Source organism: Pseudorca crassidens, chromosome 12 (assembly GCF_039906515.1).
Source record: "Pseudorca crassidens isolate mPseCra1 chromosome 12, mPseCra1.hap1, whole genome shotgun sequence".
Lineage (NCBI taxonomy): Eukaryota > Metazoa > Chordata > Mammalia > Artiodactyla > Delphinidae > Pseudorca > Pseudorca crassidens.
The window spans coordinates 19085214-19111763 of NC_090307.1; the positions used below are offsets into that span (position 1 = coordinate 19085214).

The window sequence follows — 26550 nt, forward strand, 5'->3', positions numbered from 1 at the left end:
AGGAATTAAGAGGTGGAAAGGGAAGATTTCTTTCGGGGCAGCTCCGTCTTTATCTTTATCCCTTTAATTCTTACGAAATTCATAAAGCGGACATTTGCTATTTGCATTTCACAGACCAGAAAACTGGCTAGAGAGGGCAGAACTTTCTGGGCCAGAACGAGACGTTGAATCAGTAGTGGGTCACAGCACGGAATCGATCTAAGCCTACATGGGAATAAACGAACGTCTTTTCCAAGTGTGGACTTCCGGGACTTAGACAGTTCTCACTTTCCAGGGGCCAAGAAAAAGATGGATGCGGATGGTTTAGGAGAGGACCCACATCTCCCTCCAGGCCCAGGAGCTACACCTCGGCTCAGAGGGCTCTCTCCACGCCGCCCGAGCCTCGCTAAGAGGGCCGGCTCCACACTACGGGAGAACCAGGCTCCGGCTTTCCGTCGGGGAGGCCTCCCTCTCCCGAGCCTCCCTCACTGACTCCGACTCCTCCGCGCAGGTCTTTGGAGTTTAATTCCTTAATTTATTTAGAAACTACACTTTTGAGTCAAAGAACAGAGGCAAGGACCGGGAACAAGAAGCAACGCGCGTGAACACGGACGCCGCCTCGAGAGCCCTTACATCTCTGGCCCACGCACGACACCCGCCCGAACCCCCGCCACCCGCCTCCTTTCCCGGAGGAGGCGTGGCCCGCACGCGCCGCCATCTTGGTCGCCTCTCTAGGCACTCTGTTTACTACTCTATGGTTGCCCGCTCCCGCCCCGCCCCTCCCCAGTCATTGTCTGGAGGAGCAGCCACGGCCGCAGCGCCTTCTCTTTATAAGTCCGCAGTGCCCGGATGTGAATGGATTACAATGTATCTTTCAGGGAAACCTATTATTATCAATGTGACTCCACGGGGGAGTCAATGGTGATGATCAGGAGGAGGATGATGATGATGATGAGACACCTCTAAACTTGGAACAAGTTTAAGGCTTTATAAGAGGAGAAGAAAAAAAAAACCACCAACAAGATTTGTTTGAGGAAAAATTATAGCTATCCTGTGTTGATATTTTTTTATAAACAATAAGAAAAAGTTGTTGGATTTTTTTTTTAATGATTTCTTTTTTGGGGGAGGGAATTTTGTTGCAGTTTTATGGTGGAATATGCAAAAACCAGAGCCAGGTGCATAATCTTGTATTCTGTGGATATCCCTGGAGCAGAACTGAGTACCAGTTAAAATACTTTTTTGGGGGATACACATGTGAGATACTAAGTACTTGCAGAAGATTTTTGTCTCTCTTTTTAAAGTCACTTTCCTTGGAATATTGTGAGCATATTTGTGGCCATTTAAGGTAACGTTACAATTTGCTGTCAGAGTAAACTGTTTGTAATTGAATTTAATATTTTAAATGTCGATCCCAGTGTTTTATTAAAACAAAAGGAACAACCTATTAAATAATCGCCAATGGGAAAAAGTGTGTGCATGCATTTTGTGTATGTACTCGCACATCTAGCAATAACAGGGTTTATAGAATGTGTATTTTAACACACGTTAAAATAGCGTATGTTGCATATACTGGATAAAGTACGCTTGTTATTACGAAACGATAGAATTATGCAGCTTAATTTTTATCCTAAAAAGTGATGTGAAAAAGTATGTTTTAGGAGCATGCAGGGCCTGTAATGGTAAATGTTGAATTAAAAACTTAAAGTGCTGGCGAACGGGGACTTAGCATGCCTAGGAACTCAAGTGTAAAAACAAAACAACATCCACCCTCAAAAATTGCCTTTTTTGTTGTTGTTGTTGAAGTTTGCAGCTATACTATTCTGTGACTTAAAAGGGAGGGGAAAAAAACGTATGTAATTTAGGTTTCGCCCCCAACGCAGAACTACCGACATGAAAATCTCCCCAGCAAAATGTGGCTTGGTTTATATCTGGAAAAGAAAAATATTGTTCCTCTTGGCAAAGTCTTTTTGCATCACGTGTATTTGCAGCCTAGTATAAACTTGCTTTGCCGTGTGTGGATGTGTGAGTGAGAGGGAACGAGAGTCAGAGAAAGAAAGGAGGGGATGTAAACTCGAATAAATTTCAAAGTGCCTCCGATGGATGAAACGGGCAAAAACTGAACTGTTCAGGCTTCAGATTGTAACTGACGTTCTGAGGGAAAATGAGGTGCTCGATGAAATTTCGTTTGTATTTTTTTTTTTTTTTTTGCGCGGCGGGGGAGGTGTTGAGATTTTTTTTTTCTCCGGGGGGGGGTGCATCCCAGCCAGCCCGACCCGAGCGAGCCGCGTCTCCCCGCCGGAGGCCCCCCACCCATTTCTTTGCTGAACTTGCAATTCCGTCCGCCTCTGCGTGTTTCCCCCTCCCCCCCTTCCCTCGTCCCCTCCCCTCCCCGGAGAAGAGAGTTGGTGTTAAGAGTCAGGGATCTTGGCTGTGTGTCTGCGGATCTGTAGTGGCGGCGGCGGCGGCGGCGGCGGCGGCGGGGAAGGAGCGGGCGCGGGCGCAGGCGGAGGAGGTAGAGGCGGTGGTTAGACATGAACGCCGCCTCGGCGCCGGCGGTGCACGGAGAGCCCCTTCTCGCGCGCGGGCGGTAGGTACCGGCGCCGGCGGGGCTCGGCGGGGCTGGTGCGCCGGGCGGCGTGGGGCTCGGGCTCGGCGGCCCCGCACGCGGCTCCGCGCCTCCCGTGCCGCGGGCTCCCGGCTCCCGGCGCTCCCCCTGGAGACACCCCTTCCTCTCCCGCGCCTCTTCCCTCCCCCTCATCCCTACCCCCCCCTCGGCCCCCCCTCCCCGGCAGTGCCACTTGGAGAGACCGATGACTTTGCCAAGGCCCTGACTTTAATTTTTACAACCCTTTCTTTCACAAATTAGGGTGCTGGACCATTACGGGACCCGACCCTCCACTCCGCTTCCCTCCCCCCCGCCCCGCTTTCGTCGACCCTGTCACCCCTCCCCCTTTGGACGTGTTTTCACTCCAGAGACGCTCATCTTTAATTTCTTTATAGCTACTTTGAAACGCAGAGGGGAGTGGTGTGTGTGTGTGAGCGTGTGTGTGAGCGTGTGTGCGTGTGTGTGAGTGTGTGTGGGGGGGGTGGGGGGAAAGTTGAGACCGGATCGTTCTGAGTAGTTTCTCTTTTCTCTGGGATCCATTCATTTCTCGCTCTACCTCCTGTTGCATAAAATGATGCGCTGAAGAGCGGCTTTTTTTTTTTTTCCTTCCCGGATTTGGTTTTATAGTGGATGTTACCAGTTTTGATCGTCTCTTTGGAAATACAATATCAATAGCAGTTTTTTGTTTTTTTTGTTTTTTTTTTTTGCTATTGCTGCCTATTCCTTCTTAAAAAAAAAAGCAACAAAAAAAACTCTCCTGTCCCTCCCTCCTTTCTACCTTATTCCCATCCGCCCTCACATCCCTACCCCACAACCCCCCCAGTCTCCAAAAATCCGATTGTGTTTTCTCCAAGGATTGGGACTGGATTTTCTGATTGCGGTTATTTCCATGTTTCTAGGTTTGTGTGATTTTGCTAAAATGCATCACCAACAGCGAATGGCTGCCTTAGGGACGGACAAAGAGCTGAGTGATTTACTGGATTTCAGTGCGGTAAGAAAGAACGGTGGAAACTAACAACAGCTGTGAAACAAAACAAAACAAAACAAAAAACCCAAACACTTTGAGCTAGAAACCAATAATAATCTAAAGGACAGGAATAATTTTTAATTGGCTGAGTCCTTGGTAAACATGAAGGTCTTTTTGATAAGTTTTTAACTACAATTTTTGGGTGTGATGGACGATTCAGGCTTTTTTTTTCAGAGTCTTAATTACTTGCTTTTGAATTTCCTACCCACCGAATCCCCCAAATAATGGAGTCTCACTCCAATGGAAGGGAAAAACAGACACCCCTAAAACTGTAAACCACCCCTAAACTTGACCTTATCTGAACACTGAGAGTACTGATACTTTGTGCGCTACTCATTTTATTTACTTATTTTTTCTGAAAATGGAAAAGAGAAAATAGGAGACCCCAGTTGTCTCAAAGTTTTAAACTGATGATGCTTTGGATTAGTAGGACCTGTAGTCCTCATTACATCTTTTCCTGGGATTCTGAAAACTCGTGTGCATATGCTGAGCATACATTCTTTAGAACCCTTTAGACGGTCTTTGTAAATCTCGGAGTCGTGAGATCAGCACAAAGCAGAACTTACACACTTGTGGAGTTTTATGACGGAACTTGGTCCTTCTCCATCCCTTTGCTTCCCTTCCCCATACCAAGTCCCAAACATGTCAGGGGAAATAATTCATTTTTAATGCCAGATGAGTTTGGTGTAAGATGCATTTGCAAAGCAAAATAAAAAGAATCCACAAAACACACAAATAAAATCCAAACCGCCTTCTAAGTGGGGCTCTTTCATGTTGCTGCTGCTGCTGCCGCTACTGCTGCTATTGCTGCTGCTGCTGCTTCTCTTCTAGACCTTTTGGAGAAATGGCTTTCGGAAGTTTTGCCAGGAAACGTGGCCCTAGGCAGCTTTGTAGCCCCCTTTCTGCTTGCTGCACTTTCTCCATTCGTTTCTTTGCTTTTTGCAGGCTCTGACTCAGGGAAGGTGCGCATTATCCACTAGATACGTCGAAGAAGAGGGAAACCAATTAGGGTCGAAATAAATGCTGGAGAGAGAGAGAGTGAAAGAGAGAGAGAGTGAGAGAGAGAGAGAGAGAGAGAGAGAGAGAAGCAGAGAAAGAGAGAGGGAGAGAGTCTTGCTTCAAATTGCTCTCATGTTAGAGACGAAATGAGAATTTAGTGCAGGTGGCACTTTTATTTTTATTTGGGTTCACATATGACAGGCAAATCCTATACGGGATGGAAATGGACATTGCCACGTTTATGGCCAAGGTTTTCAATATAAAACAAGCAACTTTCTTCTCCTTTGTAAAACTAGTGTTTTCTAGAGAGCTTGCTGCCCTCCAAACTGAATCTTGTTCACATCATGGGGACTGTGTTGGTTTAAAATGTAGTCCTACCTAGTTCTGGCGATCTAATGAACCTGAGGAAAAAGAAAACAGTGGTTAAGGTTGGGGTGGGGGGAGAGTGATTGGTAATGTTGTGCCTGTTTTCGTTTTAAGTTGGATGGTGATGTATTTTACTAAAATGAGCCCTTAGCATAAACTGTATATTGTATAGGGAGAGTATGAAAGATCTTTGATGAACTCTGAAGGCACAAATGTCGTCTTTTCAACAGTAATGTTTCTTTGTTTCTTTTAGATGTTTTCACCTCCTGTGAGCAGTGGGAAAAATGGACCAACTTCTTTGGCGAGTGGACATTTTACTGGCTCAAGTATGTAAATTCTTTTCTTAGTGTGTAGTTAAATGTTCTTAGCTGTTTATTCACTCATGGTATATTTTTGGCTCTGTTGAAGTGTTCTGAAAAAGTCATTGAAATTTTAGCCTGTAATGATATGGTTATTTCATTATCCATTAGTGGTATAACTTAGGCAAAAACATTATCTTTTGCAAAATTAAAAGTAGGGTTTTTAAAAAAAAAAAAAAAATCAAGGAAACTGTCTCAAAATTCATCACTTACTTTAAAAGCAATTTTCTGATACAATTGTAATCAAACACGTGAAGATAAGGCAGTGTTAACATGGGGGAATAAATTAATGTTTCCTTATTTGAAAATAGAGGGAAAAATCTAACTTTCATGAAAAGGGCAAATCCCTTGTAAATAATATCAATTTTATTGGGTACTATGTATAATTAACCCTTTTAAAGAAATGAGCGCTTAATTTTGCAGATGAATGCTGTGTAGTAAACCATAGCTGTAAATAGAGAGACTCCTGCTAATCTGAGAGCGAAATATGAATTCATTTATATTTAAAATATCCTTTTTGGTGCTTCAGTTTTTGTTTTTTTTTTTAAGAATTTACTTGTGCAATGAATTTTTCTATATTTAAAGTTGCAAATTTGGAAGGACTTTTACATTTTATAAATGAAAGGTCTTTGGCTGATGCTTTAAAAAGACGTTAGCGCTATTCACAAAGGAATCTGTGTGTGCAGTGATTATCTGGTATCTAAGGAGGAGTTTTAATAGGGGACTCTCTGAAGGTCTCTTATTAAAAGTGAAAACTGAAAATATGCTATTCGTTTAAAACGTATTTTTTTTGTCTAGTGAATTTCATATCAGAAGGAGGCATACATTGCTCTCCTTTAGGTTCAAGGCTTAAATCCATTTATGCTTGTTAAACAGCTGTAGTATTTTAGGAGGTCTGGCAGTGGTACATAACAGGACATTAGACAGAGTCCTGTTCTTAAGTCAGACTGGTAAATGTTGACATCGTTTAGTTGTGAGATACCAGTGGAATTGTCTGTTAGCTATTGAAGATAATTTCACATCTCTTAATATTCATTTGGTGTTGTAGCAGTGAAAGAAATCTGTTCATCTTTGTGATTTGTATAATTGGTATTTTTTAAATAAAATTAATGGCATTTAAAAGTTGCTCATTTCTAGATAAGTTACTTCTCCTTTTGCTGGCCCCCATAAGTCTAAGGGATTTTTTATCTCTACAACTTGATTTGTGAAATATGAGATGCCTCCTATAGTTACATTTTATCTTTTATTTTGGGGGGTCCACTTTGATTAAAAGGGCTACTGACCATATGTTTGTGTTTTACTGTCCTGGACCCTGTTATAATTTTCATTTGGGACTTAAAATTTTTTTTGTTGTTGTATTCGTATTGTATCTTCCAAATTTCTTTATCGTGTTCTCTATACAACTTTGAAGGAAAGATGAGTACAAGTATCTCATGTAAGCAGATTAATTTTTCATGTTAGACAGTATCAAAACAGTTGCTAACTTTATCTCTGACAGTAACTTTCTTCATGATTTTCCTTAAGAAAATGTATAGTTGAAATCTGAAAGTAGATTATGTCAGAAAGGCTCAGAGATAGACTGCTTTCAGAGTCAGTGCAAAAATACTCTTTTGTACTTTGTAAAAATTGACACATTTGGAATAATTAAGTATATCAGCTTAGTTATAGTTTAATAAAGGAAGGTGATTTAGAAGCATGAAATTGTGTTACATTTAAAAAGATAACTGTGCATCTGGTCCCTTTTCTATGTTCACATTTAAATGAAGTCCTTGCTATGATGTTTAAGTGTTTACAGAGTGTAGGGTGAATAAGTATGAATATGTATTAATGCATTTTGGAAAATGATCATATACTGAAACTTACAGAGTTCTTAAGACAGTATATCTGTATATGTAAACCTAGACAGAGGCTTCATCCTTAGTGAGACGTGTTGTGATATTTCCAACGAATATGCTGTGATTATTTTTAAGGTGTTAAACTTTAAGTGACGTCGTACCAGAGGTGTAGTTTTCAGGCCCAAATGTTTACTTGTAAAGGTAAAAAGTGTAGTGCCGATTTTGTTCTCGCTGCTGGATTGAAAATGCAGGGTATTCATCCAGTGCAGTATGATGGGGACTATAATATACACAGTACAGATTGGAGTGTTGATTTTTCTCATCTGTCCAAGACACAGTTAGGTGGCTTTGTTTCCACTCAGTAACAAAGATAAGTCCCTTTTAAAGCATAACAAATAAAAAAAAAAAATGAGGAAAACTGCATTTTGCTCCTGGAAGGATGAACTAGGAAACTTTGGACTGAGAAATAATTTTCTAAATGTACATCAGGTTAATATCCATTGTCCCAAGGGTGCTCAGATGTCACTTCCATGGGTAGCTTTGAAACTTGGGTCCAGAGAAAAAAGGTCCAAAGTATAAGTGAACTGTTCATATTGGAAAAACCAGCTCTGTTTTTTCAGAGTGAGGCATGGTAATGTTTCATGCTTAAAGTTCTCAGTAGCTGTGGATTCCATTCATATAGGGCGCTCCTTCGTGATTTGCAATGTGAGAATTAAAAAAAGTGTGGCCATATTGCCTTTAATCTTTCATTTCACAAACATGGTTTTTCCTACCACCTTAAGAAATGGTGAGGCTGCTAGGGAGAATGGAATGTAACCTGAGCTACAGCCTGACATTCCCAGGGAGCATTTTTCACATGAAAGGCTTTTGTCAACCCAGGAAAGGACCAGCAGTTTTTGTTTGATGTTTGCAGGTGTTCAGCAGAGAGCACTAAAACAATTCAGCCATGATAGTTCAGAGCTTGGATGACCTTAACGGGGAGAATTGGTGGGTTCTGGAATTATTTTTAAGAAATATTTGAAACCTATATGGTGACTTATATAAAGGGATTTCAGATCCATTATATCATTGATCTTAAAACTAGCTAAAAGCATCCACATGCCTGGATGATTGGAAAATTTTTCTCATTAAAAAGTAGGACGGCAAAGTTACCAGAAGAAAAAAAAATTCACCTAGAGTCTATAATTTATTGATGAACAGGGGTTTAATTTTCTAATATAACAAAACTACAGTTTCTTTGGTTACCTTTGAGTCTTTCATGAGCAAAAGATAAACATACTAGCTTTGGCATCTTTTACAAAGTAGTTTTAAAGTTGGGGCTCTAAAATTATCCATACTCAACAACAGCCCTGGTCACATCTGTTACATGTATTTACAGTTAGTCTGTGACGGATCCTACATCTTCCTCCCTTAGTTTAAAAGTTGAGCCTTTTCCCCCGTAACTGTTTAGCTTTACTTAGGTGTTCAGCATTTGTTAAAGGTGCCAAATGGATGGGTGTTTTAACAATTAAGAGCAGCAGTAAAACACACCACATCCCTGTCATGGTCATTTTTGGAAGAGAAAAAACATTTCTTGACATTCACACAAGTTATTTTACTGATACCCACATGACACCCAAATGACACATCAGTTTGGTAAATTCAGTAAGAAAAAATAAATCGCTCCAATGGGTAGTTCTGTATCACAGAGAAAATTCAAATGGTCAGCATTCTGAATTAATATCCATCCGTACAGTTTGAGTTCACAATTATGGCGTGAAAAAACAAATGGTCTCCCTTAAAGGTATTTGTGGAGTACACTTATTTAATTGTGTGTGTGTGTGTGTGTGTGTGTGTTTTAAACAGCCTTACTATTATAGTGCAGTTCATAGTGGTTGTATGGCTTTTATAAAATGCAGAATAATTTAACAGGTTACAAAATAAGCAAAGTGGCATTAAATCCATTCTGTTAGAATCATAGAATTTGGGGGATTGAACCCCTTAGAAAGAGACAGCCCAGTGCCTTCATTGTACAAAGAAAACTGAGGCCCAAGTTAAGAGGTTCTGAACTATGCCTTTATTTGCTAATCTAAGAAACAAGTTTTGATTTGCTAATTTTGTATGGCCCTGCAAATCCTTTTATTGGAGTAATATTGGTTTCACTGCTATGTTTTTCTAAATTTGTATTTTGCATAATAGGGTATCAGGATTTGTGTGCTGATCTTTGTGCCTACAAATTCTTCTAAGTGCACATGTGCCCTTTGAATGCTTTTTAAGGTTTGGAGCTGAATTTTGGATTGTTGATCATTCTCTTTTGCCTGATCTGGCCTGTGACTCTTTGCAAGATGTTAGATTGAATAACAGGGGTGGATGGGCATGACACTGACAGAATTAAAGTGCTTCTTACTATGCCAAGTGGTGTACTATGCACTTTATATTCTTGTATTTTTTAAATCCTCACAAGAACCCAGTGAGATACCAGGATTACCATGCTCAATTTATAAATGAGGAAACTGAGATTCAGAGATGGTAAACTACTTACCCTCAAGGCAGCCAGAATGAATCAGGTTCTAAACCCAGGTCTGCCTGGTCTGCCTAGCTCAGTGTCTTTTGAGACACACACACACACACACACACACACACACACACACAGACACAGAGTCAGATATAGCTTATTATTTCAGTATCTTATAGGCTTAAGGATATATTATTGAGGCTTGGTGTGCAATACTGTTCCTGATCTTTACAGTAGATAAACATTTTTTAAAAATATGTTTAAGATAATGGTATAAACCATGTCCATTATTTTTCCTGCTTTCTTATCCAAACTAAGCTTCTAGTTTATGTTGGATTTCAATGTGACTTAGTATCTCTCTCATATTTTTATTATTTTTTTAACAAGGAAAATATAGTAGGTAGTTTCAAAGTTGTGTTTTGGTTCTATTGTAAATGGACAGTCTGCTTGGGTACCAGTGAAAATATTTTGTTTTCAATTATTTTAATGTACCTAGTCAAACCAAAAGTTGAGGTAACCAAGCTTGCTCTGTTAATACCTAAAAAAAAAAAAAAAAGGTTTCCTATCTTTTAACTGTAAAAAAAAGTTTTGCAGTTCCTTGTTAGATCTTTGAAACTTAATATTCAAGAACAAAAACCCTGAATTCTATCTGCATCACTAAAATAAGCAGTTTTGAAGTTTTGATATGTCTATTATCAGACATGTGCTTAAAATGTTACGTTTTCTAAATTCAGAAGGAAGAAGCAGTACTCTATTTGACATTGACTTAAGTAAATAAAATGCATTAAACAAGCGTAGGGATCCAAGATCTGTTGAGCCTGAAATGCTTAACGTTTTTGACAGCATCAGCAAATTATCTTTACCCTACTATTGTAATGAGGAAATCACTTAAATAACAGATGAACAGCTAAGTCACATAAACATATATAATAGAACTATGTAATGAAATTTTATGCTGTTAATTGCTCGAATCTGTCTTAAGTGCTTAGAATCATGGAGCAGTAAAGACTGTCATATAAACAATTTTGTTTTGAGCTTAAAATTATTCCTTTTTGCTTTCATCTGCTATGATAAACAAAGTAATTTTGGAAGCTTTACAGATCAAACATTTACTCCTAATGGTAAACTACATTTTATATTGGAAGTTTGCTGCCTTGTCCAAGGCAGAGAGTTGAGTCCTGGTGGCCCCAGGCTGCAACGTTTAGTATCATGATGCTATTTAGATCTGTTCCCATAAGCCAAGATAACAGATCTGAAGTTGTCTAATAAGGAACATGGTGTGTTTTGAAATGTTCTTCAGTTTACAAGTCTTGAACCAAAATGTTCTTGGCCAAACCTTTAGACCTTATACCTATATGTTGGGTAAGTCAGATTTTGCACAAAGCATCGAAATGAAGCTAGGTAGGAACAGAAAAAAAATCCCTTCCTTCCTTATTTTTTGTCTTTTATGAGCTATTTTTTTATGACCAGGTGTTCTTCCAAGTTAATTAGATGGTGCTGAGTATTAGAGAAAGTAAAGCAAAGCACATCAAAGTTATTTTTTTTAAAGGCTTTATTTATTTTTGTCACCGGCTTATTACTCTGTTATAAAGTTTTCAAAATTGACCGCCAAGTTTATAAGCTTACACATGGGTTATCCATTTTCTAAATCTGTGATCCCACTTAGACTCAGCAGTGATGTAGGCACATGAGGTTTAGGTGGGTAATTTTCAACCATATGTCTCTTAATGCTTATGAGAGATGTAAGAGAAATAACAGTTTAATCTTTAGAGAAGATTGGTTGACACTTTCTATAAGTTTTACATATATATTTATATATATATTTTTAATCAGGCTCAAAGGAATAGCAAAAGTGTTGAAAAAGGTTGTCATATTTGCTTTCATTTCAACAATAAATAAAGGCCCAGTTAATCAGCATATCAGATAGCCAGGTGTGTTTAGAATCAGTTTATACGGAGGAACTTCAGGGCTGTAAGAAAGTATTCTATTTAAAGGTGCAGCCACTCGATTGTTCAAATGGCTGCTTTTGTACTTTTGTGTGACAATTAACATTTAATGAATGACTTTCTAAACTGCCATTGGTGGTAATTATTATATGCGGTTTATTAACTGCAATCCATTGTTGGATGTGCCTGTATTGATCTGTTTTGCAAACAACCCTTCACACGTTCAGCAGTATTTGTACATTACTTTTTAAAGAACCTGTTTCGTTTGCTGACATTGATATTGCCCCTAAAATTTTTAGCTGACAAATGCCTCTTCGATCAGAGTGATTTTTTAATTAAATTAAAAATTCATTGTCTTTTCAGCTATAAAAATTTTGCCCTTCTTTCCTCAGGGAATCCCAAAGAAACTCCACAAGATTGCCTTTCAAGTAAAGGATTTATAGAAATTTAGACTTACCAGGAGACTTTAGAGATGTTCTATGATTTTATTTTTGGTTAAAGAGCTAAGGTTTGGGAGGGTTAAATGTCTTTTGCCCAAATCATACAGTTGGTTATGGGCTATAATAGGACACAGATACAGATGTCCTGACCTGCTGCTCAGGGACCCCATGCTGCTTTTAATTAAGGTTTGGACTCAATCCGTTGGTACCAACTGTATGTTTCTTTAGAGGAGGAAAACTTGTATAATCTTCCATTTCTGAAAAATAATAAAAGTTCAGATCGTGAGAGATGGACAACGTAATCCAGCTCACTTGTCATCACATGCTCTAATTTGGCTAAGGCAGTTGACGAATAACTGTTAAAATGTATTGTGTTATTAAAAATAACAAAGTAAGACCCCTGATTAAATATCAGGGCTGTAATTTAATCTTGGGGGTTCTGGTGCTGTTCATAAACCATTTGGTTTTTTTCTGTAACAGATGACGTCAAAATACAGCTTGATTGAATTATGACCCTGGGTTACAGGAGCACCTGCTTGTGCCTCTTGACTTCATAGCATGTCAGCATTTCCATTACGAATTTTTTTTTTCTCTGACATTTTTAAGTTCAAATAGTTAAACGAGACTGGTGATTGGCATAGAAACTTTCAGCCTCCCGGGAAAAGACTATTTTCCCAATAAAACAGAGAAGGTGGTGACAAAGCCCCATTACGGAATACCTTTTAGAATGTTCTTCCTTGCTTTCATCTTCCATTAATATAAACATTCCCTTTTGGGGTACTTAGCTGAATTGCAAGGCATCCAAATGGAAGGTTTTGTATCTAAAATCTCCCAAGCCAAGACTTAACTCCAGGGCGTTTTGAGGACTTTTAAACTAGGGAAAGACCTACCTTCTGTGAAGGAAGATATTGAAATGATAGCTCTGGACACTCCAGTTTTCATCTTGTGTAAAATGCTGAAGAGCAAGATGAAAAACACGCACATTTGCATATCTTGTCAGTAATTACTTTTATATCCACTTAAGATGAGTAAAAATTGATAATGAATGGTTTAGAAAGGTCTATTTATTTATATCATTATCTGGAGACTCATAGCATAGCTTCAGTTTAGCCCCTCGGGTTTTAATATGTAGCCAGTGGAGATGGGATGTTGGTTGTGCCTATCTAGCCAGTTATTTTTTATCTACCTATCATAATTCTTATTGATGGTTCATCTAATATATATTTTTAGTACATGCTATGTACACATCCCCTGCGTTAGCAATTATAGGACTCAGAGGGCTTTGTGGGAGCAAGGTCCTGCCCTGAGAGGGCATGTATTTTGACAGGAAAGAATAGAAATGTACATGTTTAATTAATACTCAGTGTCCAGAAGACAAGTGTCATTAACATGGTGGGAGTTTAGGTAAAGAAAAACTTATTTCTTGCTGGGGGAACTTAATAATGAAGGTTTCATGGACAAATTGACTCTGATTCTTGAAAGAGGAGGAGTATTTTGACATGGGGCATTGGGACGGAGCCTTTTATATCAAGATCACTGTGAACCAGGCACAGAGGAAGGCCGTTGCAAAGGGTGGATGAAAGAGAGCAGGTTCCTCAGCTTGGCAGTGGACTCAGTTATGGTCTAGGCACCTCAGTCACCTCCAGGCACACATTCCTGTCTTGGGTGCCTTTTTTTTTTTTCCTTTTCTGGTTTTGGGATTTCCCTTTGAGATAATCCAGTTCCTTCCCCAAATATATGTTTTTAATGGTAGTGGCAGCGTGGAAATCAAGATTTAGGTGTTCCCAGTTCCAAACTCTTCCTATTGTATCATTCAGCAGTGGAAATTTTAAGCTAATTTGGAGAAAATGATTTATTTAACTGAATTCTGGCAATCTAGATTCTCTTGCCATGTTTGCCGTTAAATAGCTGTTTCATATTGGCAAAGTGAATATAATGTATCATACTGACATCACACATAGGAAAAATACGTAAATACCACCCTTTCCTTGAGTATTGGTCACATTACATTGTCTTTCCCTCTGTGACCTCCTACTGTTTCAGTGATTCCAGTTTCCAGTTGAAGCCAACAATTCAAGTTCTAGTTGGAATTGACATAGGAGGAATTTATTAATGAATGTTTGCTACAGAATAGAAACAAGATTTTTTCGATAAAGGGAATATTCTAGACCCCTTTACCCATTTTTTTAAAAAAAAATGTCAGTTTCGAACCTGTGTCTTCCCCAAACTTTTTCTTCACTTTCGAACATAAAGGATTCATGTTGGGAATATTTTGCAACCCTTCACCTGTAAACTCAGAGAGAAAACATTTTGGTCATCAGGTGGTAATCACGTTTCAAGATTTAATCTACAATTTCATACATAACCCAGTTTTGCAATTTTGAAAAGGAAGACCGCACAATGTCAATTTCAATCCTTGTTCAAATAATCATTATTTGTTGGGTGCCTTCTAGAACTTCATTGTCTAACTGGTATCCCAAACCATGGAATGATTTTCTGTTCTGCTGTTGGCACTGTGATTCTTCATTTAGTTTCTTTTAGCTGCAAAGGTTGATTTTCTTTTGACATCTAATTGCCCCCTGATTTTGTTGACCTCTTATTATTCTTCAATTTATCTTTTTAGCCCATGTGGAACTTTTTCTTTTTTACACGGGTGTACATTTTGTAGTGTCCCACTTTAATCCCTAGTAATTTTGGTAGAGTTGGATAAAGTGAGAAATACTCCATAATTACTTTAAGCAATTAATTTTACTTAAAAAATTCGTTATTGTTGATGAAGGCTTGATTGTTTAAAGAATGTTGAAAGCTTCAGAAAAGTGAAAGGGATGAATGTACATAGTGGTGTTTTTTTTCATTGTGAATATGTTTCACCGGAATAACAAGAGAATTATTAAGAATTATTAACTTTCATGTACACACTTGTTCATTCATTCATTTAGTAAATGTTTTTTGAGAGTCAAGATTCAAATTGCACTGCTAGATATTATGGTGATATAAACAAGGAAAAATTTCAAGGCCAGCATTGCAGTTGGCATAGGATACTGCTGTCATTGGGTACAGGCTCTACGTTGATTCAGTAAGACAGTGCTTTTCGAATAAGTGATGTCAAAGTGTGGAAGTAGACTTCTTCCAAAGATGCTTTTTAAATATAACTACAGACTTTACAGTTTTAGCTGAAACATTGAAATCCTGTGTGTGTACTTCTACATGAGTATAAAGGAGAGAGAATGGACTTGAATGATTATGGAATTTGGACCTTGAAGAGTATTGTTATGATGTACTCTCAAATTTGGTACCAAAGACTTTTTGGGAGGCAATGACAATTATGCCCCATATGTTTTTCTTGGTTTTTTTGGGGGGGGATCAGAAATTAAAATATCAGATTTGTAGATAGTGCCCATTTACTTCAAGGGCACTAGATATTTTTGTTGTTGTTCCCACACTTGAATATTTTTAATATTTATTTAAAAATTCGTATGCAGGAAGTTATTCATTTACTTTCAGAATTTTGTATTGAGCATCCACCACGTATCAGGTAGTATGCTGGGTGCTAGAAATAAAATGATGAACAAAACAGACGCGGTTCTGCATTGGCTCAATGTAGGAGACATACATTCACTGAATAACCAACCAGAGAAATGTCAGCCTCTACGTTGAGAGGTGTGAGGCTTTAGATGAGTTTGCAATAGGGTATGTGACCACACAGTCAGGAGAACCTTCCCTGAAGCTGGCACACCTGACTGAGGTCTGAGGGGGAGGGGGAGGGAAGTGGGCTGGGGGTCAGCAGGGCATGGTGTTTGGGGAGGAGCTAGAGCTTGGTTGGAGCTGAGGCAGGGGAGAGGGAAGGTAGGGGCCAGATCATGCCAGGCTGCGAGGCAGGGAGACTGTGCAGTTTCCTCCCACCAGATTTGTGCCTGGGAACACTCTGACTGCAGCCTGGAAAACACAGCTCAAGGGTAGTCAGGGTGGGTGGCCTGAACCAGCAGTGAGACTTTTGCAGAAACCCAGCTGAGAGATGGGGTTGCACACACACACAGTGGCATTTGCATGTGTGTGTGTGTGTGTGTGTGTGTGTGTGTGTGTGAGAGAGAGAGAGAGAGAGAGAGAGAGAGAGAGAGAGAGAGAAACTTTCTATAACTTGAATACTTGCAAATTGACTGTATTTTATATCTTCTAACAGTAACTCTGAGACCTCGTTCAGCTACTGTGTGCTGTCGACTGCCTGTTTTGCACCCAAATGCCACAGAAGTGCTTTTTATTTTCTGAGAAAAGTGGAAGATTGATTTTGCAATTCTGTTGTGAGAGGGTGCAGAGGTGGGAGTGGGAGAAAGAGGCAAAAGGGACTCTGCTTTCTTATTTAATGGTCTTCAGTAATTACGCACTATTTAGGCTTCCTCTAGCTTATGTTCTAATTACCAGTAAACATTCTGGTGGTTCAGTTCAACCTGTGGAATTGAGTCCATCACACACCTGGGATCAGGTATCAGCACATTCCCACGCTGTTGCTGAGCATCTTTGGTGAACTTTAGGAAGGTGGTAGGATTTGTACGATATTCCGTCTGAGATGGAAACGCTGTTTACCTGATTCTCTTTTGTCTGAGGTGGCCATGGGGGAAAGTTATCTGGTAACTGTTGATTAGCCACAAAATAAAGTCTTTCACTTTGACACCTCCCAGTGAATAGCCCTGCTTCACCTTTCACTCTGACCATCTAGCTCCTTCTCTGCCCCGCTCCCTCCATTTTCTCACGAATCTTATGGTTTACTCTTGGGAGTCCCCTTTCAACCCACTATGTTTGTTAGTCCATTTTAGTTAGGAAAACTGTCACCATTCTTGCGGTATACTTAGTGTTCAAATTGAAGAAAAAAACAGGTTTTTTCCCTCCTCTCTTCCTTGTCATCTTTGCTTCTGCCGGCTAGTTAGAGCGTTGGGGGAATGCCACGGGTATGGGCTGGATCCTGATAGCCACGCCAGTTAGTGATTCTTGGCCCCGTGACCCAAGAGCTCTGCGTGTGCTTCATCAGAAGGGTGCTGATAGGAGCGAGGTCTAGAACCATCTCTGCTGAGCTGAAAACCCCTTAGCACACGTGCCTTGTGCTGGTGAGTCAGTAGGTGATGCTGATGCAAGTGGACAGCATCCACGTGTTGTTCCTGCCTCCTGGAGAACTCCTTCAGCATCCAGGCGTGCACTGGTAACGCTCCGTTAAAAAAATCAAACAAAATGAAGTTACCTTCCTTCTGGGGTGCGGAGGGCACGCAGGGTGCTTCCACAGTTATCTGTGGTGCTTTATTTTTTTGGAAAGAAAAAAATGGTAGAATGTTATGGTTGACACCTCAATGCTCGAAATATTTCATAATAGAAACAAAACAAAAGCGTAACAAACCAAACACATACTCTCCCTCTCATTCACACTCCCTACTGACTGGTCCTCTTTCTTGGGCTCCTTTACAACAAGAGTTTTGTTGACTGTTGACTACACTGGTGGCTTCTGTATCCCTTCCTTCCATATACTTTTTATAAGTCTCACCCCAACCAAATATTCCAAAACATTTTATCTTTTGATGTTTGATACCTACAAAATAATACATGTAGCATATATGAATTATGAAGCTAAATGATGGAGTGAAGACCAGGGGACCCACCACTCACTGTCAAAACTAGAGCATCATCAGAACCATCTGGGTTTCTTCCTTATCGGCATTCCCCTGTCTTTCTTGCCAGAGGTAAATATTCTCTTTTTTCTTTCTTTTTTTTCTTTCTTTCCACTTGACGGAGGATTATAAACATGGTATCATTCCTGTGTTGTATTGTGCCACTTGCTTTTTACACTTGGCATTGCATGTTTCAGATTTCTCCATGTTGCTGTGTGTGGCATTAGTTCATTTTCACTGCTGGTGAATATGCCTCAATTTATTTATGTATTTTCTAGTTAATGAACCTTTGGATTGATTCCCTTTTTTTGAGACTACACACTTTCCTAGCACCTCTTGACGCGTTCTTGATCATCTCTTTTGATTCCTGTAGATGTCTAAGAGTCAAATTTCTGGGATGTAGAGTCATGCAAATGTTACAAATGAAAAGATAGTGCGGAATTGATTTCCAAAGTTGTTACCAATTTACACTCCTACCCACAGCATAAAAGGTTACTATGGATGTATATTGTTGTCCACCTGTGGTGTTCTCAGATTTCTTAATTGTATCAATCTAGTGGGTGTACAATATAAAATGTATCTCACTGTGGTCTTAACTTGCATTTCACTGATGATTGATGAGGTTAAACATCTTTCTATGTATTTATTTATCATTCATGTTTCTTCTATGGTATCTCCCCTCCTCAGTTTTCTATTGAGTCTGTTTTCTTTTTAAATTTTAATTTTTTACTGCTTTGCGGATGTTCTTGTTATATATGTGGATAATAATTTTCTCAGTCACGCATGCTTCAAATACTTTCCCTTTTTTTATGACCTGTCTTTTTACCCTCCCTGTGGTATCTTTTGGTGAGCACAAGGCCTTAAATTTAATGTAGTCATTTTTTTTCCCTTTACCTTTTCATGTTGCGTGTCATGGTTGGAATATCCATCTCTACCTCAAGGTCATAAAGATATTCTCTTATATGTTTCTTCTGGAAAGCATTTTGTAGTTTTGACATCCACATTTAAGTTTTTAATACAGTTGGGATTGATTTTGTAGAGTGGGAAGTAGGGGTTCAATTCCACTTTTTCTTAAATATCTTGATATACATTTGTTCTAGAATCATTTATTGAAAAGCCCATACTTTCCGGAGGCATCCACAGTGCTATTTCTGCAATATTGTAAGTTTCTGTATTTGTAAGGGTCTTTCATTCTGAGTCCTTTTTTTCTGATCTGGTGGTCAGTTTGTCTACCCATGCCTCAGTGCCATATTGTAGTAAGTTTCATACCACATTTTGGTATATGGTAAGGTCCTTCCTCTTCTCATCCCACATGTACATTTTACTTTTAGCTATGTTTTTCCACAGAAATTTAAAAATAAGTTTGCCAAGGTCTTTCATAAGCCTTTTAGGGATTTTATTGAAGTTGCATGGGATCTGATGATCAATTTGGGAAAAAATTAATATATCTTTAATAATGATTATCTCCATTCATTTATCTCTCCAATTCTTTAGGTCTTCTTTGATATCTCAAAGTTTCATAATTTTTTTCATGAGGTTGTGTATATCTTTTGATGATTTTTTCTTAGGTACCTTATTTTTGTTACTATTGATAATGGTATTTTCTTTTAAATTAAATAGTCAAATTGTTTGTCCCTGATATATATATAAATGTAATCGATTTTTGTATATTGATTTCATATTCAGCCATGTTGCTAAATTCTCTTATTAATTTTATTAATTTTAAATTATCTTTGTGTTTTCATTAGAGTTTTTCTTAGTCATATCATGTGTGAATAATGACAGTTCTGTTGTTTTTCCTTTCAAATCCCTTTCAGACAGATATATCTTCTTTTTTTTTTCTTTTCTTGTCTTACTCTGTGATACCTAGGACCTCAAGACATTCTTAAACAGAAACAGCAATACTGGGCATCCTTGTCTTTTCCCTGATTTTCACCATTGATGTTGGTAGTTATTTCATTAAGGAAGTTTCCTTCTATACATATCTTGCTAAGAGTTTTACTGTAAGTGGTATTGAGCTTTATCAGTTTTTTCTACATATATTTATTTTTTAAATGATTTTTTTTAAAGTATTGTTTTTAAACTTAAAAAAATTAATTAATTAATTAAATTTTGGCTGTGTTGTGTCTTAGTTGCTGTGCGTGGGATTTCTCTGGTTGCGGCGAGCGGGGGCTACTCTTCATTGCGGTGCGCGGGCTTCTCATTGCGGTGGCTTCTCATTGCGGTGGCTTCTCTTGTTGCAGAGCACGAGCTCTAGGCGCACGGGCTCAGTAGTTGTGGCTTGCGGGCTCTAGAGCGCAGGCTCAGTAGTTGTGGTGCACGGGTTTAGTCGCTCTGCGACATGTGGGATCTTCCCGGACCAGGGCTCAAACCCATGTCCCCTGTATTGGCAGGCGATTCTTAACCACTGTACCACCAGGGAAGCCCCCTCTACATATATTTAAATTATGATTTAAAAAATCTCTTTAATCTGTTAATGTTGTGAGTGACATTTATATTTTTCCCTATGGTAAACTCCCCTTGGATTTTTGGGATTGATTAATGTGATTGATGTATTTTAATTACTCTTTTAAAAATAATATCCTGGACTCAGTTTTCTAATATTTTCTTTAGTATCTTGCATCTATGTTTCTAACTAAGATTGATATATAATATTTCTTCTCTTACCATCCTTATCTGGTTTTAGCTCCAAGATTATACTGACCTGTAAAATGAATAGAAGAGTATTTCCACTCTATCATCTCTCATCACTCATCACAAGAGTGTGTATAAATCTCAAATAATCTGTTCCTTGAAATTAGGTAAAACTTGTCTGTGTAACAATCTGAGCCTCGAGTGAGATGATTTTAAAGCCCTGATACAATTTTTAAATATTAAAAATATTGAGAATTTTACTTCGTTTTTTAGTTTTAGTTCATTTTAAAATTACATATATGAACAAAATTACATATCTGATAGATATAATATTTCACGTTTCATATAAAATTCTGAACTGATTACCATAAAGTTGTTCATGGTATTCTCTTGTTAGCTTTCTGATCTCTGCTGATTCTATAATTAAGTTTCGTTTTTCATTCCTGGTTTTATTTGTGTTTTCCTTGATCAAGATCACTAGATGTTTTTCTCATGTATTAGTCTTTACAAAAAGAATCAACTGTTGACTTTGTGGATTATTTGTGTGTGTTTTCCCACTTCATTAATTTTTCATCTTTATTATTGCCAGCTTTCTATTTGTTTTGGGTTTATTCTGATTTTTTTTCTAACTTCTTAAGTTGACCACTTAGCTCGTTAAGTTGTTATCATTTATTTTGTTAATGTAAAAACTTAAGGCTCTAAAATGCCCTTTAAGTACTGCTGTCCTTGTTTTCAGCGGTTTTAATATGTAACGTGTTCATTATATTTTATTTGTAAGTATTTAAAATTTTCCAATATGATTTTTCTTCTTTAACTCTTACAATATTTATTGATGCCTTGAAAATTTTACAAATGAATGTTATTTATCTTTTTATTATTGACTTTGAATGTAATTTAATTGTTGTCAGAGAACTGTTCTATGTGACAACAGTTCTTTGTTTCTTGTGAACTTGCTTTATTGTCAGTTTTAATTAATCAGTTTTCATAAATGTTCCATTGTGTGCTTGGGAAGATTGTGTATTCTTTTATTATTGAGTTGAAGGATTTATGTGTCCAGAAATTTAAGCTTGTTAATTGTGCCTTAAAATCATCTGTACCTTTACCAGAGTTTTTTTGTCTGCCTGACATTCTGTCATTGAGAGAAGTGGATTGAAATAATCCTCTATCATGGTGACTTTGCGGATTTCTCCCCGTGTTTCTGTTTTGGCTTTATACATATTGAAATTGTTTGTATTCAAGTTTAAAATGACTAGGTCTTCATGGTTAATTAAACTCTTTATCCACTTTATATGTGGTCATTCTCTTTCTACTATTTTGTCTTAAAGTCTATTTGGTCTGTTATTAGTATAGTTACCTCACTTTCTTTTTGTCTAATATTTGTCTAGTGTATCTACTTTTTAACTTATTATTTTCAACCCATCCAAGTTGGTTTGTTTTAAGTCTGCCAGCTACAGCTGGATTTTAATTTAATCTAATCAGATATCAAATTATTTAAGTCCATTTACATTTTTTTGTACTTTGGGTTAGGCCACTTACATAGACTACACTGTGAATATGGCTCTTGGAATGGTATGACATAGTAGCTCTGTGATTAATGTCATCTAAATTTTAAATTTCTATTTGTATTGCTTCTTATGTACTTTTTTTCCCTCTTATTCCTTTTAAAGTAATTAGTTAAGGTTTTGTTTGTTTTTTACTTTATTTTACCCTCCCATTGTATGGAATTTATTCGGAATTTATTTCTGTTCTTTTAGTGATTACCTTTAAATTTTACTATGTATAGTTATCTGACAAAGTCTGAAGTTTGTCTATAGTATTAACTCCCCTTTGAAACAATTTTAGCACCATAGAATCCTGTTCCTTATATCACTGTCCTACCTATGAGAGTATTGTTGTTTGCAACTTTAAAATATTTTCTACAAATTAGATATTACTATTATCTAAACATTATAGACAGTGTTTAGATTTACTAGTTTACTAATATTTTTTGCTCAATACTTTCTGGCTTCTTTGACCTTTATGGGATCATTTTCATATTTGGTGAAGTATATCCTTTAGAGGTTTTTTGGTATAGGAATGTTGGAGGTCAACTCTTGTATTTTTTAATCCAAAATGTCCTTATCCTTGTTATTGAAAGATAATTTTTCAGGGCACAAAATTCCAGGTTGACATTGATTTTTTTCCTCATTACTCTGATGATTTTATTCTACTGTCTTCTGAATTCCATTGTGGCTCATTAGAAGTCTGCTGTCCATCCAATTGCCATTCCTTTCTAGACAGTTGTCTTTTCCCATGGCTTTCCTTTTTCATCTTGGTACTTAGGAATTTAGCAATATTATTTCATTAAACCTCTTTTTGAGAAAATATTAGTTTATTTTTGTTGGAAATTCAATGATGTTTTTTGTTTGTTTGTTTGGTCGGTTTTCTGCCTCTGTTTTGCTGGCTGCTCTTCTTCTACATGAACTGTAAATTGAGTCCCCCGGGAATCTTACCTGGGCCTTCATTTCCTTTTCTGCTGAGAGGCAGTGTGGCACAGTGCCTCAATCTGGAATCAGATTGGGTTGGTTATCGTCTAATTATCAGCAGTGTGACCTTGTTTCCGTATTGTAGAGTGGGTAGAAATAGCGTTGTTGGGAAAATTCAATACGGTAATACTTGCCATGCACTTGACCCATGTCCAATATATAGTAGTCAGTCAATGTACGTTTACTTTTATTCCCATGGATATTTTCTCCCTAAGTCATCTTAGTTTCTAAGATATCAGCTCTCATATATATTGCTCCAGTATCCTTTGTGTTTTTCAGTGTCAGTTTGTAGAGCCAGCTGTTTATTTTATTTGACTTCCCTCTTTCCACTTAATATACGCCTGTCCTACCTCTGCATCTTGGGAATGTCACTACCATGCACCTAGTTGATTAAATGATATTAGGACATCTTGGCCTCTTTCTTTCTCTTACTTTCTCCCCATCTAATCATCATGGAGTTCTGCTCTTCACCTCCACTTTTACCAGTTGAAATGAAGGACTGAAAGACCATCATTTCTTGTCTGGTATATTCTAGGAGCCTCCTAACTACATTTCCACTTCTTCCTTGTTGAATCCATATTCCTAAGCAGCCAGGGTGAGTTTTTAGAAAATGTCAAACAGAGCATTTCATCTCCCATCTTCAGTATGTTACACTGTTATAAACACTTTCTGTGTTATAGAATAACTTCCATACTCTTTAACATATCCTAGAGGTATCTGTCCAACCTCATTTGGATCCTGTCTCCTATTGGTTACAGTATTTAAGCTACATTGGTCTTCTTTCAGGTGTTGGAGTTTGCCAAGCTTTTCCTTGAACCAGGGCCTTTGCACATGCTCTGGAGCACCTCTCCCCTCATTCTTTGCCTGGCTAACTCCATTCAGACTTCATCTGAAATGCCATTTTCTCAGACAGGCTTTCTTTGATTTGCTAAACTAAGTTAAAATGTCTATTGATTCAATAAATACTAGATTTGATTAATAAATGATTCAATAATCATATATATTAAAATTTGAATCTACTGATTAACAGGAATGATAGTTTTATGCGATCATACTCATTTTAAGTTTATTCATAGTGTTGTCATTGGAAACCACTAAACTTCCCTTTTGTGTGCATTTATCAGATTTTCAAAGTCACATAAATTTCTGATGACCATAATAATTTTTTTCATTTTCACACATATTTTGCATGTAGATAAAATATCAGCCCAGGTGAGGGATGGGGAAAGTCACACTCACTGAGAACCATATGTCAGGCACTCTTATGTCACTATCTTATGTCAAGCCCTGAAACCAAATCACTGAAGAAGCAAGTGTGACTCAGAGAATCCTTTGAGCATTGTCCAAGGCCATAGAGGTAGTGAGAGGGAAACCCTTGGTTTAGTCTAGGTGCTGGAACTATAAGAGGAGAGCTCATTCTGTATCTTCTGCCTTGTTTCTTCTCTTGGCAAACTTCTAACAAATCACTGTAGTGAGTAGAGGTCACAAAGTTCTTACACATGTATCACCTCACATAGTATCTACATCAGGTTCTGGGGGGGCATGCCTATTTTTGACATTTCATTATGGATCAGTCTTTTTATTCACTGACTCTTTTATTCCCCTCAGTACCCCTCTGAGGTCTTTGAGTGTACAGAGGATAAAAGTTAAACAAAGAACAATTAAGTGAGTTCTCTGAAAAGTGACATAGTTGAATATTGAATTATCGATGAGTATTTTTTTACTATCTGGAGAAGAAGAAAACATAGAATCTTTTAGTTTCAATAGTTGTGTCTGTCTGTCTTCTGTCTGGTTGGCTGGCTATTCGTTGCTACGTATCTAAGATTGGATATGTTTTAGAAAAAAATGTAACTAGCCCAACTAGGCCTGGGTTTTATAGATACTATTCTTGGGAGAAAGCTGAGTTTATTTTTAAGTTAATTCTTTATAAAGAAAAGTATATACTACATAAATATTCAGTTAGTACTTAGTTAAGGCAAAGACCAAGAAGGTGGAACTGAAATTTGGGAAGCATCACTGTGTGAGTTGGATTCTTCGGGCCAAGTTGGGTGTCCTTGGCCAGACCAAAGAAGAGGACACGGGGGAGGGCTATGTAAGTGCTGGTGAACTAACTTTTCTGCTCAGAGCTTTCCCACTGTCACTGTGGCTCTTGCCTCCTTTAATTAATATTTTGGTTTTTGGCAGGGCATTTTGGTTCGAATACACATTTTGACGTTTTGATTTTTTTAAAGCTAAAATTTAAATGAAAGCTCGTATTCAGTCCATAGAGTATTCAGTCCCTTATGTTATGGATTTTACCTCTTACATGTGTAGCATCTTAAAAAAGCAATTTTCCTTAAAGGAAGACATCATTCTTTAGAGCTAGACAATAAACACATGTTTCTGAAACTAGAATGACATAGACTAGACCAGGGGTCAGCAAATTTTTTTTGTAAGGAACTAGCTAATAAATATCAGCTTTGTGTGCCATATACCCTTTGCTGCAAGTGCTAAATTCTGCTGTTGTAACATGAAAGGAGCTGTGGGAAACAAGGAAGCCATAGAGCATGCCTACCTTCCCGTAAAACTTTATTTATAAAAACAGGCAGCAACTGGATATTGGTGGGGGAGGGCATGGCTTGCAGACACTTGTCTAGAGAGGTGTATTTTAGACCTACATGTAAGATAGGATGGGCTTCTACTCCCAGCCTTCTCCATTATTAGCTCTGTGATCTTGAACAGCTCACTTTAAATCTCAGAGTAAATTTGTCCATTTGAAAAGTGGGACAGTCACATATTTTCTTGTATGAGCGATATATGTTTTCTTTAGATTTTTATGTATTGGATATACAAAATGTTATCGTAATAGTGAGCATGTATTACTTTTATAAACACAACAAACTATTTAAAAATTAAAGCACAAGCTAAAAAGAAGAAAGGTGTCAAAAAATCATCATTTGAGAGAATTTTGTAAAGAGTAGATCAGGTTCTTTGTGGAACTAGAATGGATGTAAATTGATCAGTAAATAAGTATTAGGTTTGAAAATCATTATGGGCGAAGACTGTTGGTGAACTTTGTGTCATACAGTACCTTCTTAGATACAGAGTCATTAACCGATAATTTTTATACTATTTTGTTTATATATTCATTTATTGATTAGCTTAGCAAACTTATTGACCCCTCACTATATGTGAGGGACTGTGTTGAATGCTTGAGGTAGTAAAAATGGTGATAAATAACATAGTTCTTGATTTCAAGGAGCTCACATTGAGAGAGATGAGCATCTACACAAAGTATTACCCGACTGTATGATAAATTCTCCTTTCGAAGTGTGTATGTGTAGGAACCACTAGGAAATCAGAATTGCTGGAGTAGAGATGAATGCCAAAGGATCTTCGTCAAGACTGCCATGTCTGTTGGGCCTTGAAGGATGAGTGGGGAATCTCTGTGCATTTGTGAACTTTGCACGTCACAGGTAGTTCTCTGAAACTAGAAATGGAGTATTGAGAGCACGTGGGGCATGTGATGCTCAAGGTCTGGCCCCGGTCAGGGAGTGAAGGTGAGGGAATCTGAGCATTTTTGGAGCTACAGAAGGCTTTGGGAACCTGATAAAAGATAGGACACTTTTCCGTAGGAAAATCATGTAGCGTGAAGTTTCAATATTTTGCATACAATTTTGAGACTAAGGATCTAGAGATCATGTTAGAACG

At 37.9% G+C, this 26550-nt stretch overlaps 1 protein-coding gene across 17 annotated transcripts in view; it reads left to right on the top strand.

The window, feature by feature from the left end:
• The first annotated feature begins 789 nt into the window (after positions 1 to 789).
• TCF4 (transcription factor 4) overlaps positions 790 to 26550 on the top strand; it is a 360829-nt gene continuing 335068 nt past the window's right edge. For 8 of the 17 annotated variants that reach the window (XM_067698989.1, XM_067698995.1, XM_067698993.1 and 5 more), the window contains exons 1-3: positions 2419 to 2566; positions 3484 to 3575; positions 5230 to 5302. In XM_067698989.1, the coding sequence (XP_067555090.1) occupies positions 3504 to 3575; positions 5230 to 5302 (145 nt within the window). In that variant the 5' untranslated portion in view covers positions 2419 to 2566; positions 3484 to 3503. Of the gene's footprint in view, positions 1325 to 2019; positions 2146 to 2417; positions 2567 to 3483; positions 3576 to 4684; positions 4774 to 4841; positions 4861 to 5229; positions 5303 to 26550 lie in introns of those variants that run through there. The other 9 variants (XM_067698990.1, XM_067698991.1, XM_067698997.1 and 6 more) reach the window with 9 other exon arrangements.